Source organism: Oncorhynchus mykiss, chromosome 9 (assembly GCF_057628025.1).
Source record: "Oncorhynchus mykiss isolate SJ-2025 chromosome 9, ASM5762802v1, whole genome shotgun sequence".
Classification (NCBI taxonomy): domain Eukaryota; kingdom Metazoa; phylum Chordata; class Actinopteri; order Salmoniformes; family Salmonidae; genus Oncorhynchus; species Oncorhynchus mykiss.
The window spans coordinates 6,693,194-6,709,592 of NC_143030.1; the positions used below are offsets into that span (position 1 = coordinate 6,693,194).

Sequence of the window (16,399 nt, forward strand, 5' to 3'; positions counted from 1 at the left end):
TCCTCCTTGCAAAACAGCTCGAGCTCAGTGAGGTTGGATGGAGAGCATTTGTGAACAGCAGTTTTCAGTTCTTTCCACAGATTCTCGATTGGATTCAGGTCTGGACTTTGACTTGGCCATTCTAACACCTGGATATGTTTATTTTTGAACCATTCCATTGTAGATTTTGCTTTATGTTTTGGATCATTGTCTTGTTGGAAGACAAATCTCCGTCCCAGTCTCAGGTCTTTTGCAGACTCCATCAGGTTTTCTTCCAGAATGGTCCTGTATTTGGCTCCATCCATCTTCCCATCAATTTTAACCATCTTCCCTGTCCCTGCTGAAGAAAAGCAGGCCCAAACCATGATGCTGCCATCACCATGTTTGACAGTGGGGATGGTGTGTTCAGCTGTGTTGCTTTTACGCCAAACATAACGTTTCGCATTGTTGCCAAAAAGTTCAATTTTGGTTTCATCTGACCAGAGCACCTTCTTCCACATGTTTGGTGTGTCTCCCAGGTGGCTTGTGGCAAACTTTAAACTACACTTTTTATGGATATCTTTAAGAAATGGCTTTCTTCTTGCCACTCTTCCATAAAGGCCAGATTTGTGCAATATACGACTGATTGTTGTCCTATGGACAGAGTCTCCCACCTCAGCTGTAGATCTCTGCAGTTCATCCAGAGTGATCATGGGCCTCTTGGCTGCATCTCTGATCAGTCTTCTCCTTGTATGAGCTGAAAGTTTAGAGGGACGGCCAGGTCTTGGTAGATTTGCAGTGGTCTGATACTCCTTCCATTTCAATATTATCGCTTGCACAGTGCTCCTTGGGATGTTTAAAGCTTGAGAAATCTTTTTGTATCCAAATCCGGCTTTAAACTTCTTCACAACAGTATCTCGGACCTGCCTGGTGTGTTCCTTGTTCTTCATGATGCTCTCTGCGCTTTTAACGGACCTCTGAGACTATCACAGTGCAGGTGCATTTATACGGAGACTTGATTACACACAGGTGGATTGTATTTATCATCATTAGTCATTTAGGTCAACATTGGATCATTCAGAGATCCTCACTGAACTTCTGGAGAGAGTTTGCTGCACTGAAAGTAAAGGGGCTGAATAATTTTGCACGCCCAATTTTTCAGTTTTTGATTTGTTAAAAAAGTTTTAAATATCCAATAAATGTCGTTCCACTTCATGATTGTGTCCCACTTGTTGATTCTTCACAAAAAATACAGTTTTATATCTTTATGTTTGAAGCCTGAAATGTGGCAAAAGGTCGCAAAGTTCAAGGGGGCCGAATACTTTCGCAAGGCACTGTATATATGTTGAAGATGGTGGGGCTTAAGCTGCATCTCTATCTCACCCCCCTGACCCTGACCCTGTGGAAAGAAATGTGTATTATTTTGCCAATTTTTAACTGCACACTTGTTTCTGTACATGGATTTTATAATGACATATGCCCCCCCCCCAACACCACTTTCTATCAATTTGTATAGCAGACCCTCTGACACCCTCAGGCCAAATTGACTCTCGTCTTTTTCGCAGCCGTCCATGTACCACCGCAAACTGACACTAAGACGCCACCTGGTAAGAGCAGGGCCTCATCCAACTGAAAGAATAGCCTCCCTACTATTTACAGTTATACACACTGGGGCGGCATGGTCATGTTGAGGGGCGGGGGGGGAGTGGCCTCATCACGGGTCATGTTGAGGGGCAGGGGGGTGGGGGAGTGGCCTCATCACGGGTCATGTTGAGGGGCAGGGGGGTGGGGGAGTGGCCTCATCACGGGTCATGTTGAGGGGCGGGGGGGGAGTGGCCTCATCACGGGTCATGTTGAGGGGCGGGGGGGGAGTGGCCTCATCACGGGTCATGTTGAGGGGCAGGGGGGTGGGGGAGTGGCCTCATCACGGGTCATGTTGAGGGGCGGGGGGGGGGGGGGTGGCGGCCTCATCACGGGTCATGTTGAGGGGAGGGGGGGGAGTGGCCTCATCACGGGTCATGTTGAGGGGCGGGGGGGAGTGGCCTCATCAAGGGTCATGTTGAGGCGCGGGGGGGGGGGGAGTGGCCTCATCACGGGTCATGTTGAGGGGCGGGGGGGGAGTGGCCTCATCACGGGTCATGTGGGGGGGAGTGGCCTCATCACGGGTCATGTTGAGGGGAGGGGGGGGAGTGGCCTCATCACGGGTCATGTTGAGGGGCGGGGGGGGAGTGGCCTCATCACGGGTCATGTTGAGGGGAGGTGGGGGAGTGGCCTCATCACGGGTCATGTTGAGGGGAGGGGGGGGAGTGGCCTCATCACGGGTCATGTTGAGGGGCGGGGGGGGAGTGGCCTCATCACGGGTCATGTTGAGGGGAGGGGGGGGGAGTGGCCTCATCACGGGTCATGTTGAGGGGCGGGGGGGAGTGGCCTCATCACGGGTCATGTTGAGGGGCGGGGGGGGAGTGGCCTCATCACGGGTCATGTTGAGGGGCGGGGGGGAGTGGCCTCATCACGGGTCATGTTGAGGGGCGGGGGGGAGTGGCCTCATCACGGGTCATGTTGAGGGGAGGGGGGGGAGTGGCCTCATCACGGGTCATGTTGAGGGGCGGGGGGGAGTGGCCTCATCACGGGTCATGTTAAGGGGCGGGGGGGGGGGAGTGGCCTCATCACGGGTCATGTTGAGGGGCGGGGGGGGAGTGGCCTCATCACGGGTCATGTTGAGGGGCGGGGGGGGAGTGGCCTCATCACGGGTCATGTTGAGGGGCGGGGGGGAGTGGCCTCATCACGGGTCATGTTGAGGGGAGGGGGGGAGTGGCCTCATCACGGGTCATGTTGAGGGGCGGGGGGGGGAGTGGCCTCATCACGGGTCATGTTGAGGGGCGGGGGGGGGAGTGGCCTCATCACGGGTCATGTTGAGGGGCGGGGGGGGAGTGGCCTCATCACGGGTCATGTTGAGGGGCGGGGGGGGAGTGGCCTCATCACGGGTCATGTTGAGGGGCGGGGGAGAGTGGCCTCATCACGGGTCATGTTGAGGGGCGGGGGGGGAGTGGCCTCATCACGGGTCATGTTGAGGGGCGGGGGGGAGTGGCCTCATCACGGGTCATGTTGAGGGGCGGGGGGGAGTGGCCTCATCACGGGTCATGTTGAGGGGAGGGGGGGAGTGGCCTCATCACGGGTCATGTTGAGGGGCGGGGGGGAGTGGCCTCATCACGGGTCATGTTGAGGGGCGGGGGGGGGAGTGGCCTCATCACGGGTCATGTTGAGGGGCGGGGGGGGAGTGGCCTCATCACGGGTCATGTTGAGGGGCGGGGGGGGAGTGGCCTCATCACGGGTCATGTTGAGGGGCGGGGGAGAGTGGCCTCATCACGGGTCATGTTGAGGGGCGGGGGGGAGTGGCCTCATCACGGGTCATGTTGAGGGGAGGGGGGGGAGTGGCCTCATCACGGGTCATGTTGAGGGGCGGGGGGGAGTGGCCTCATCACGGGTCATGTTGAGGGGCGGGGGGGAGTGGCCTCATCACGGGTCATGTTAAGGGGCGGGGGGGGGGAGTGGCCTCATCACGGGTCATGTTGAGGGGCGGGGGGGGGGGAGCGGCCTGGTCATATAGGTCACTCTCTCCCTCTTTGTGTGTGTGTGTTAGGTATGTACTAGATGACCAGTACACTAGTTCATCAGGCTCTAAGTTCCCAGTCAAGTGGTCTCCTCCTGAAGTCTTCAACTTCTGCAAGTACAGCAGCAAGTCGGACGTCTGGTCCTTCGGTAGGTGGTTACTGTGTGTGTGTGTCTCTGTGTGTGTCTCTGTGTGTGTCTCTGTGTGTGTCTCTGTGTGTCTCTCTGTGTGTGTTTGTGAGGACGGTCTGTTGATGTGTGTTTGTGAGGACGGTCTGTTGATGTGTGTGTGTGTGAGGACGGTCTGTTGATGTGTGTGTGTTTGTGAGGACGGTCTGTTGATGTGTGTTTGTGAGGACGGTCTGTTGATGTGTGTTTGTGAGGACGGTCTGTTGATGTGTGTTTGTGAGGACGGTCTGTTGATGTGTGTTTGTGAGGACGGTCTGTTGATGTGTGTTTGTGAGGACGGTCTGTTGATGTGTGTTTGTGAGGACGGTCTGTTGATGTGTGTTTGTGAGGACGGTCTGTTGATGTGTGTGTGTGAGGACGGTCTGTTGATGTGTGTGTGTGTGTATCAGGTGTGTTGATGTGTGTTTGTGAGGACGGTCTGTTGATGTGTGTGTGTTTGTGAGGACGGTCTGTTGATGTGTGTTTGTGAGGACGGTCTGTTGATGTGTGTTTGTGAGGACGGTCTGTTGATGTGTGTTTGTGAGGACGGTCTGTTGATGTGTGTTTGTGAGGACGGTCTGTTGATGTGTGTGTGTGTGTGTGTGTGTGTGTGTGTGTGTGTGTGTGTGTGTGTGTGTGTATCAGGTGTGTTGATGTGGGAGGTGTTTACAGAGGGGAAGATGCCGTTTGAACACAACCCTAACCACGAGGTAGTGATGATGGTGTTAGAAGGACATCGCCTCTACAGACCCAAGAAGGCCACGCCCAACATCTATGACATCATGCTGCGCTGCTGGCACGAGGTACATCATGCGCTTCCTGCTTTCCTACTTCCTACTTTGTGTATTGTGAATGTTTGAGGCAGAAGATACACTAAAAACAAATATATAAATGCAACATGTAAAGTGTTGGTCCCATTTTATCATGAGCTGAAATAAAAAAAATCCTATAAATACTCAATTTGCATAAAAAGTTTATTTCTCTCATATTTTGTGCACAGATGTGTTTACAATCCCTGTTAGTGAGCATTTATCCTTTGTCAAGATGATCCATCCACCTGACAGGTGTGGCATATCAAGACGATGATTAAACAGCATGATCATTACACAGGTGCACCTTGTGCTGGGGGACACAGTTTTTAGGGAGCATGCAATTAGCATAGTGACTGCAGGAATGGCCAACCGAGCTTTTGTCAAGACAATTTTTGTTAATTTCTCTACCATAAGCCGCCTCCAACGTTGTTTGAGAGAAGTTGGCAGTACGGCCATCTGGCCTCACAACCGCAGGTCACGTGTATGGCGTCGTGTGGGCGAGCGGTTTGCTGATTGGGCAATTTGCTGATTGGGCAGGCACAATCTACGGACAACGAAAACAATTGCATTTTATCGATGCCAATTTGAATGCACAGAGAAACCGCGATGAGATCCTGAGGCTCATTGTTGTGCCATTCATCCACCTCCATCCCCTCATGTTTCAACATGATAATGCACAGGCCCATGTCGCAACGATCTGGCCCGCATCCTCACCAGACATGTCACCCGTTGAGCATGTTTGGGATGCTCTGGATCGATGTGTACAACAGCTTGTTCCAGTTCCTGACAATATCCAGCAACTTCACACATCCATGGAAGAGGAGTGGGACAACATTCCACGGGCCACAATCAAACAGCCTGATCAACTCTATGTGAAGGAGATGTGTCATGCATGAGGCAAATGATGATCACATCAGATACAGACTGGGTTTCTGATCCACACCAGATACTGACTGGGTTTCTGATCACATCAGATACAGACTTGATTTCTGATCCACACCCCTACCTTTTATTTAGGTATCTGTGATGAACAGTTGAATATCTGTATTCCCAGTCATGTGAAATCCATAGATTAGAACCTAATTTATTTATTTCAATTGACTGAATTGTAACTGTTGTAACTCTCTCTCTCCCCCTCCCCTCTCTCTTGCTCTCTCCCACTTCTCTCCTCTCGCTCACTCTCTCTCCCCCTCCCTCTCTCTCTCGCTCTCTCTCTCGCTCTCTCTCTCGCTCTCTCTCTCGCTCTCTCTCTCTCTCTCTCTCTCTCTCTCTCTCTCTCCCCTCTAGAGAGCAGAAGAGAGACCATCGTTTTCTCAGATCTCCATCTTGATCTCCGATGCTCTAGAAGTGGATGGGTCCTCCGCCGCCTGAACCCACCAATCAAATCGCAACCACCAGTCGGATCTCCTCAGATCCAGTGTTGATGGAGGACTGCTTCCACACCGCTCTCTGTACTGATGGATCTCTCATGATGGACGATTACGGTGGAGTTTGTTAGACAGGAAGTTTGCGTCCAAATACCATATACTGTTTTACCACTTCTATCCTGTCTGACAGGAAACTGGACAGTCTTCTCAAAACGTATATGTTTTATCCCCCCCCCCCCCCCCTTTTGCCCTCAGAACAGCTTCAATTCGCTGAATTCTGAGTGTTCTAAACATTAAGAACACCTTCCTAATATGGAGTTGCACCTCCCCCTTTTCTCCTCAGAACAGCTTCAATTCGCTGAATTCTGAGTGTTCTAAACATTAAGAACACCTTCCTAATATGGAGTTGCACCTCCCCCTTTTCTCCTCAGAACAGCCTCAATTCGCTGAATTCTGAGTGTTCTAAACATTAAGAACACCTTCCTAATATGGAGTTGCACCTCCCCCTTTTCTCCTCAGAACAGCTTCAATTCGCTGAATTCTGAGTGTTCTAAACATTAAGAACACCTTCCTAATATGGAGTTGCACCTCCCCCTTTTCTCCTCAGAACAGCTTCAATTCGCTGAATTCTGAGTGTTCTAAACATTAAGAACACCTTCCTAATATGGAGTTGCACCTCCCCCTTTTCTCCTCAGAACAGCCTCAATTCGCTGAATTCTGAGTGTTCTAAACATTAAGAACACCTTCCTAAAATGGAGTTGCACCTCCCCCTTTTCTCCTCAGAACAGCTTCAATTCGCTGAATTCTGAGTGTTGTAAACATTAAGAACACCTTCCTAATATGGAGTTGCACCTCCCCCTTTTCTCCTCAGAACAGCTTCAATTCGCTGAATTCTGAGTGTTCTAAACATTAAGAACACCTTCCTAATATGGAGTTGCACCTCCCCCTTTTCTCCTCAGAACAGCTTCAATTCGCTGAATTCCGAGTGTTCTAAACATTAAGAACAGAACACCTTCCTAATATGGAGTTGCACCTCCCCCTTTTGCCCTCAGAACAGCCTCAATTGGTCGGGGCATGGACTCTACAAGGTGTCGAAAGCGTTCCACAGGGATGCTGACCCATGTTGACTCCAATGCTTCCCACGGTTGTGTCAAGTTGGCTGGATGTCCTTTGGGGTGGTGGACCATTCTGGATACACACGGGAAACTGTAGAGCGTGAAAAACCCAGCAGCGTTGAAAGTTCTTGACACAAACCGGTCCGCCTGGCACCTACTACCGTACCCCCGTTCAAAGGCACTTAAACATTTTGCCTTACCGATTTAACCTTTGAATGGCACATACACAATCCATGTCTCAATTATCTCAAGGCTTACATTTTTTTTAAATCTTTAATCTCCTCCGCTCCATCTATACTGATTTTGAAGTTGATTTAACAAGTGACGTCATAGCTTTTTGCCTGGTCAGTCTGTGATAGGGAGAGATCATTCAGATCCATCCGTCTTCTCATATTCCACATGTCCTCAAATCCAGCTGACTTGTACTGTGGACAGACGTGTTTATATTTATAAGGTAAATGTATGTTTTTAATAGAACTGCAGAAGTTTGAATGTAATTACAATAAAATGAATGACAATATAAGCCTTGTGTTCTCTGTCCATCATGTCAATAGGGAAACAATGGCAACAGACACGGTGTTGGTGTTTCAGACTCCAGATAGGTGTTTCAGACTCCAGATAGGTGTTCCAGACTCCAGATAGGTGTTCCAGACTCCAGATAGGTGTTCCAGACTCCAGATAGGTGTTCCAGACTCCAGATAGGTGTTCCAGACTCCAGATAGGTGTTCCAGACTCCAGATAGGTGTTTCAGACTCCAGATAGGTGTTTCAGACTCCAGATAGGTGTTTCAGACTCCAGATAGGTGTTTCAGACTCCAGATAGGTGTTCCAGACTCCAGATAGGTGTTCCAGACTCCAGATAGGTGTTTCAGACTCCAGATAGGTGTTCCAGACTCCAGATAGGTGTTTCAGACTCCAGATAGGTGTTTCAGACTCCAGATAGGTGTTCCAGACACAGTGTTCCAGACTCCAGACACAGTGTTCCAGACTCCAGACACAGTGTTCCAGACTCCAGACACAGTGTTCCAGACTCCAGACACAGTGTTCCAGACTCCAGACACAGTGTTCCAGACTCCAGACACAGTGTTCCAGACTCCAGACAGTGTTCCAGACTCCAGACACAGTGTTCCAGACTCCAGACACAGTGTTCCAGACTCCAGACACAGTGTTCCAGACTCCAGACACAGTGTTCCAGACTCCAGACACAGTGTTCCAGACTCCAGATAGGTGTTCCAGACTCCAGATAGGTGTTCCAGACTCCAGATAGGTGTTCCAGACTCCAGATAGGGGTTCCAGACTCCAGATAAACCTACATATATGGGACACCACTTTACCAGATACAGAGCCTTCAGAAAGTATTCACACCCCTTGACATGTTGTTGTTGTTACAGCCTGAATTTAAAATGGATTAAATGGAGATGTTGTGTCCCTGGCCTGCACACGTTACCCGATAATGCCAAAGTAGAATTATATTTGTTTTAAATGTTTTTAAAATTGAAAAGCTGAAATGTCTTCAGTCAATAAGTATTCAACCCCTTTGTTAGGGCAATACTAAATAAGTTCAGGAGTAAAAATGTGCTTTAAAAGCTACAAGTTGCATGGACCAATAATAGTGTTTAACTTGATTTGTTAAATGACTACCTCATCTCTGTACCTCCACACATACAATTATCTGTAAAGGTCCCTCAGTTGAGCAGATTCAACCACAAAGACCAGGGAGGTTTTCCACAGCCTCGCGAAGAAGGGCACCTATTGGTAGGCAGACATTGAATATCCCTTTGAGCATGGTGACGTTATTAATTATACTGTGGATGGTGTATCAATACACCCAGTCACTACAAAGATACAGGTGTCCTTCCTAACTCAGTTGGTGGAAAGGAAGGAAACCACTCAGGGATTTGAACATGAGGCCAATGAAACAGTCACAGAGTTTAATGGCTGTGATTGGAGAACACTGAGGATGGATCAACAACATTGTAGTTACTCCACAATACTAACCTAATTGACAGAGTGGAAAGAAGGAAGCCTGTACAGAATAAGAAATATTCCAAAACATGCATCCTGTTTGCAACAAGGCAGTAAAGTAAAACTGCAAAAAATGTGGCAAAGAATGAACTTTTATGTCCTCAATAAAAGCATTATGTTTGGGGCAAATCCAACACATCACTGGGTACCACTCTTCATCATTTTCAAGCATGATGGTGGCTGCATCCTGTCATGGGTATGCTTGTCATCGGCAATATGTTTTTTAGGATAAAAAGAAACGGAATAGAGCTAAGCACAGGCAAAATCCTAGAGGAAAACCTGGTTCAGTCTGGTTTCCACAAGACACTGGAAGACAAATTCACCTTTCAGCAGGACAATAACCTAAAACAAAAGGCCAAATTTCCACTGGAGTTGCTTACCAAGACCACATTGAATGTTCCTGAGTGGCCTAGTTACAGTGTTGACTTAAATTGGATTGGGCCTCCCAAGTGGAGCAGCGGCCTAAGGCACTGAGTCGCAGTGCTTGAGGCGTCACTACAGACCTGAGTTCGATCCTAGGCTGTGTCACAGCCGGTCGTGACTGGGAGACCCATGAGGCAGCGCACAATTAGCCCAGGGTCGTCCAGGTTAGGGGAGCGTTTGGCCTGCCGGGATTTCCTTGTCCCATCGTGCTCTGGCGACTCCTTGTGGCGGGCCCCGGCGCCTGCAAGCTGACCTCAGTCACCAGCTGGACAGTGTTTCCCCTGATACGTTGGTGCTGCTGTCTTCCAGGTTAAGCGAGCAGTGTGTCAAGAAGCAGTGAGGCTTGGCAGGGTCGTGTTTCAGAGGACACATGGCTCTCGATCTTAGCCGTCTCCCGAGTCGGTAGGGCAGTTGCAGCGATGGGACAATACTGGATATCACGAAACTGGTGTGAAAAAAAAAATCTATGGCAAGACTTAAATGGTTGTCTAGCGATGACGAACAACAGAGCTTGGAAGAATTTTCTGAAAAGTAATGTGCAAATATTGTGCAACCCAGAAAGATCCACAGCTGTATTCTCTGCTAAAGGTGATTCTAACATGTATGTAAATTAGTCATTTCTGTATTTCATAAATGTACAAAAATGTCTAAAAAACATGTTTTCACTTCGTCATTATGGGGTATTGTGTGTAGATGGGTGAGAAATAAATGTAATAAAATTTAAATTAGGCTGTAACAACAACATGTGGTGTAAATCAAGGGGTATGAATCATTTGTGAAGGCACTAGCTAGCTTTAGGTGGAATGAGTGAGTTTGTTATGCTGTTTCTAATAGTAGTGTGACTTGACTATTGTTATGAAATTAAATCATATGTATCAAACAACGTCCTGTGAAGTGATGTGCCTGTATTGTAGCCTGCGGTGTTATTTATGCATGACTGCCGCGATACAAAACCTCCGCCCTGCCGACCCAATGACTTAAGACGCTCCACGCCCAGTGCTCAGCCAGAAAACACACACACACACAGAGAGAGAGAGAGAGAGAGCGCGCGTCCGTTAGTCTGAGATGCTGTAAGGTGATTATTGTATCGGAGGCTCTGGGTGTAGGACCGTCTCAAAGGTAAGACCAAGCAGCAGACATGATTATGGCGATGGCTTCTTAAACTCATTTTGAACACTTGTTGATGTTTTTCAAAGCGTATACTACGGTCTCATGTTTGAACAGAAAAGCGAACAGATGACCCCTTATTGATACTAGTCAGGCTATGTTGACGCGCGTTTCCTCCGTAGTCAGGCTATGTTGACGCGCGTTTCCTCCGTAGTCAGGCTATGTTGACGCGCGTTTCCTCCGTGGTCAGGCTATGTTGACGCGCGGTTCCTCCGTAGTCAGGCTATGTTGACGCGCGGTTCCTCCATAGTCAGGCTATGTTGACGCGTGGTCTTCCGTAGCTCATGGTAAAGCATTGCAACTCCAAGAGAGTGGGTTTTTATTCCCGGTATCACCCATACGTAAGAAATGTATGTCGCTTTGAATAAATTGGCGTATATTATTATATTGTTACAATTCTAGGCCATATTGGGTGCTACGGTACTGTATATACTGTGCCTACAGAAAGTATTCATTCCCCCTTGAATTATTCCACATTTTGTGTTACAGCCTAAATTGAAAATGGATTAAATAAAAGAAATGTCTCACCGATCTACACACAACAATACTCCATAATGACAGAGTGGAAACACATGTTTTTTTTAGACATTTTTGCAAATTTATTGAACATGGAATACAGAAATGTAATTTACATAAGTAAGTCTCTAAGAGCTGTGAGTCGTTCTGGGTAAGTCTCTAAGAGCTGTGAGTCGTTCTGGGTAAGTCTCTAAGAGCTGTGAGTCGTTCTGGGTAAGTCTCTAAGAGCTGTGAGTCGTTCTGGGTAAGTCTCTAAGAGCTGTGAGTCTTTCTGGGTAAGTCTCTAAGAGCTGTGAGTCTTTCTGGGTAAGTCTCTAAGAGCTGTGAGTCGTTCTGGGTAAGTCTCTAAGAGCTGTGAGTCTTTCTGGGTAAGTCTCTAAGAGCTGTGAGTCGTTCTGGGTAAGTCTCTAAGAGCTGTGAGTCGTTCTGGGTAAGTCTCTAAGAGCTGTGAGTCGTTCTGGGTAAGTCTCTAAGAGCTGTGAGTCGTTCTGGGTAAGTCTCTAAGAGCTGTGAGTCGTTCTGGGTAAGTCTCTAAGAGCTGTGAGTCGTTCTGGGTAAGTCTCTAAGAGCTGTGAGTCGTTCTGGGTAAGTCTCTAAGAGCTGTGAGTCGTTCTGGGTAAGTCTCTAAGAGCTGTGAGTCGTTCTGGGTAAGTCTCTAAGAGCTGTGAGTCGTTCTGGGTCAGTCTCTAAGAGCTGTGAGTCGTTCTGGGTAAGTCTCTAAGAGCTGTGAGTCGTTCTGGGTAAGTCTCTAAGAGCTGTGAGTCTTTCTGGGTAAGTCTCTAATGAGCTTTCTACACCTGGATTGTACAAGGTATTCCCATGACTTCAAAATTATTCAAGCTCTGTCAAATTGGTTGTTGATCATTACTAGACAGCCATTTTCAGGTCTTGCGATTAGGATTTCAGGCAGATTTAAGTAAAATTTGCCGCTCAGGAATATTCACTGTCTTGGTAAGCAACTCCAGTATATATTTGGCTTTGCGTTTTAGGTTATTGTCCTGATGAAAGTTGAATTTATCTCCCAGTGTCTGTCGGAAAGCAGACTGAACCAGGTTTTCCTCTTGGAAAATCAAGTTAAACACTATTATTGAACACAGAGTGAGTCCATACAACTTATAATGTGACTTGGTTTTCTTTTTAATGAAGCACATTTTTACTAATGAATTTATTTAGTTAAATAAATAAAAATGTAGGCTTGCCATAACAAGGGAGTTGAATACTTATTGACACAACACATTTCAGCTTTTAATTTTTCATACATTTGTAAATATATATATATTAAAAAAAAACATAATTCGACATTGACATCATGTGGTATTGCGTGTAGGCCAGTGATGGAAAAATAATAATGTAATCCATTTTAAATTCAGGCTGTAACAACAACAACAACAACATGTGGAAATGGTAAAAAGGTGTGAATACTTTGTAAAGACATTGTGTATATAACAATGTTTTGTGGTTTTGTGAGTAACCTGCTGTGCATTTGAGCTAGTGAGTGAGGGGTCAAAACCCAAATCACTACTGGTGACCCCAACACTCTTATCTTGCCTCAGATCCCTCCAGGCTTTATTTAGCTCAGTGGACTAACACAGTCTTAGGCACTGGCCAGCCAGGCTAATTGATGACGATTGATGCCACTGGCCAGCCAGGCTAATTGATGATGATTGATGCCACTGGCCAGCTGGGCTAATTGATGATGATTGATGCCACTGGCCAGCCAGGCTAATTGATGATGATTGATGCCACTGGCCAGCTGGGCTAATTGATGATGATTGATGCCACTGGCCAGCCAGGCTAATTGATGATGATTGATGCCACTGGCCAGGCGGGCTAATAGACTGTGATTAGTACTAGCCCAGGAAACATTAGGTCCAAACTCTGTGCGATGCGGTACTTGAAAAGACATAATTAGCCACAGAGCTAGTCTGGCATATTTTTTACTAGCCCAGTCTGAAAAGTACTAGCCAGCTGGCCGGCTAGCTTAATTTCCATTCCTGCTTAGAGGTAATACTAGTTGTTGGTATGTTGCTTTGTGTTGTCTTCCATTACTTATTACACTATCGACTCCATTGTCCTCCCTAAAGTTCAAACGTCAAAGGTTGTGTGTGCCATTGTTTGTTGTCCCAGTCAGGCAACGGGAGAGGGTGTTACGGATTACAGATTCACTAAGAACACACAGTAAACCAGGAGGAAAACAATGCATTATGTATGAGAGAAGTCAATAGGACGATAGAAAGGTTAGTCTATTCTTAGTCTTATTATAGGAAGATGATATGGACAGGAAAAACATGAGTAACCTCACTCTCTCTCTCTCTCTCTCACTCACTCACTCACTCACACTCTGTCTCTGTCTCACTCACTCACACACACACTCTCACTCACTCACTCACTCACTCACTCACTCACTCACTCACTCACTCACTTACTCACACACACACACTCACACACTCTCTCTCTCTCTCACTCACACACTCTCTCTCTCTCTCACTCACTCACTCACTCACTCACTCACTCACTCACTCACTCACTCACTCACTCACTCACTCACTCACTCACTCACCCCACTGTGTTGTCCAACTGGACCTCTCAATAGCAGTGCATATGAGTGACACCCACAAGCTGAACCACCTGTGTGTATCCACCTGTTCACATATAACCATCAGCATCATCATCATCATCATCATTAACATTGTAATCTTCCTCCTCTTCTTAGATGTCATGGTGCCCTCCGTACCGTAGTTCTAAGTTCCGCCACGTCTACGGTAAGGCCTCCACCAAAGAGCACGGTTACCACGGAATCCCGATCACACACAGCGTCCACGACAACCACTACTGCTCCGTTAACCCGCGCTTCATCGCCATAGTAACGGAATGCTCCGGGGGCGGTGCTTTCTTGGTCCTCTCCATCCATCACGTACGTTACCGGAGAGAGACGATGATGCATGTTAGATCACAGCGAGAGTTGAGTGGGGATTGGCAAAACAGATTTGGTTCATCCTTATTTATTTAACGAGGCAAGTCCAGTTAAGAACAAATTCTTATTTACAATGACAGCCTAGGAACAATGAGTTTAACTACCTTGTTCAGAGGCAGAACGACAGATTTTTACCTTGTCAGCTCTGGGATTTGATCTTGCAACCTTTCCACTAGGCTACGCTAACCACTAGGCTACGCTACCGCCAGTTAGTTGCCCAGCCAGTCCGTATAGCCTCTGCCAGCCAGGACATAAGGAGTCCTACCCAGCCAGTTAGTTTATGGTTGTGGCTAGAAACTTCTTCAAGAATTTGTAAAACTTGTCTGCTGAAGTCGGGAGATTGTTAAGAATCATTCCGTTTTTATTGGACTACAAAAGCCTGTCACCCTGACCTGATATTAGCTACACTAGCTAGCTACTTCTCTTTCCTTATTGCCCTGACATTAGCTACACTAGCTAGCTACTTCCCTTTCCTTATTGCCCTGACATTAGCTACACTAGCTAGCTACTTCCCTTTCCTTATTGCCCTGATATTAGCTACACTAGCTAGCTACTTCCAACCTTACTGGGCTGATATTAGCTACACTAGCTAGCTACTTCCCTTTCCTTATTGCCCTGATATTAGCTCCACCAGCTAGCTACTTCCCTTTCCTTATTGCCCTGATATTAGCTACACTAGCTAGCTACTTCCCTTTCCTTATTGACCTGATATTAGCTACACTAGCTAGCTACCTCCCTTTCCTTATTGCCCTGACATTAGCTACACTAGCTAGCTACTTCCCTTTCCTTATTGCCCTGACATTAGCTACACTAGCTAGCTATTTCCCTTTCCTTATTGCCCTGATATTAGCTACACTAGCTAGCTACTTCCAACCTTACTGGGCTGATATTAGCTACACTAGCTAGCTACTTCCCTTTCCTTATTGCCCTGATATTAGCTCCATCAGCTAGCTACTTCCCTTTCCTTATTGCCCTGATATTAGCTACACTAGCTAGCTACTTCCCTTTCCTTATTGACCTGATATTAGCTACACTAGCTAGCTACTTCCCTTTCCTTATTGCCCTGACATTAGCTACACTAGCTAGCTACTTCCCTTTCCTTATTGCCCTGACATTAGCTACACTAGCTAGCTACTTCCCTTTCCTTATTGCCCTGATATTAGCTACACTAGCTAGCTACTTCCAACCTTACTGGGCTGATATTAGCTACACTAGCTAGCTACTTCCCTTTCCTTATTGCCCTGATATTATCTCCACCAGCTAGCTACTTCCCTTTCCTTATTGCCCTGATATTAGCTACACTAGCTAGCTACTTCCATTTCCTTATTGACCTGATATTAGCTACACTAGCTAGCTACTTCCCTCAACAACCCTAATCGAATATTTTAAAAAAGGATTACAATAATGAGATGTATCCACCAATCCAAAGAAAGGATAGGTTTAAGCTGGACAGCCCGCCGTACCGCGTTGTGGACAACAACTCCCATTCCATTGTTAGGGGCAGAGAGACATACATCTTGTCTGTATATCCATCATCTTTGGTATAGCCTCTCCCAAGTTACTGGGTGACCTCACTTCCTGTTTACGTAATTTCCTAGTTACACCACTTCCTCTTCCTGCTGTCAGATGATTTTTACTGGTCTGATTGGGTCGTGTGTATGTTAAATTATTGCTTGACAAGCCTAGTGAATGCATTATACATCATGTTGTACGTTCACGATCTCTTTTTAAGCCATTATTTGTATCTCCCCTCTTCCTCCCCTGGCTTTCTTCTTCTCCCTTACCTCCTCTTGGTTCTCTCCAGACTGGTAAAGTAGACCCCCAACACCCCAGGGTGTGTGGTCACAGTGCCAGGGTGTTGGATGTCAAGTGGAACCCCTTTGATGACCACTGCATCGCCTCCTGCTCTGAAGACTGCACCGTCAGTACTACAGATATGCACGCATAGTAGTCATTAGTACACACTATACACAGATATAGATGCATAGTAGTCATTAGTACACACTATACACTGATATAGATGCATAGTAGTCATTAGTACACACTATACACTGATATAGATGCATCGTAGTCATTAGTACACACTATACACAGATATACAACCGCAGTAGTCATTAGTACACACTATATACAGATACACACGCACAGTACTCATTAGTACACACTATACACAGATATACAACCGCAGTAGTCATTAGTACACACTATATACAGATATAGATGCACAGTAGTCATTAGTACACACTATACACATATATACAACAGC

The 16,399-nt window shown here is 46.9% G+C and overlaps 2 protein-coding genes across 6 annotated transcripts in view; both read left to right on the forward strand.

Moving 5' to 3' along the window:
• tec (tec protein tyrosine kinase) overlaps positions 1 to 7,552 on the forward strand; it is a 57,345-nt gene extending 49,793 nt beyond the window's left edge. For all 5 annotated transcript variants that reach the window (XM_036987058.2, XM_090183360.1, XM_036987059.2 and 2 more), the window contains 3 exons: positions 3,599 to 3,717; positions 4,381 to 4,538; positions 5,835 to 7,552. In XM_036987058.2, coding sequence (XP_036842953.2) covers positions 3,599 to 3,717; positions 4,381 to 4,538; positions 5,835 to 5,918 — 361 coding nt within the window. In that variant the 3' untranslated portion in view covers positions 5,919 to 7,552. The remainder of the gene's footprint in view (positions 1 to 3,598; positions 3,718 to 4,380; positions 4,539 to 5,834) is intronic.
• Positions 7,553 to 10,478: 2,926 nt separating this feature from the next.
• Positions 10,479 to 16,399, forward strand: part of LOC110531341 (coronin-2A-like) — a 27,471-nt gene continuing 21,550 nt past the window's right edge. The window contains exons 1-3 of the mRNA XM_090183365.1: positions 10,479 to 10,595; positions 13,873 to 14,073; positions 15,938 to 16,054. Coding sequence (XP_090039491.1) covers positions 13,873 to 14,073; positions 15,938 to 16,054 — 318 coding nt within the window. The 5' untranslated portion in view covers positions 10,479 to 10,595. The remainder of the gene's footprint in view (positions 10,596 to 13,872; positions 14,074 to 15,937; positions 16,055 to 16,399) is intronic.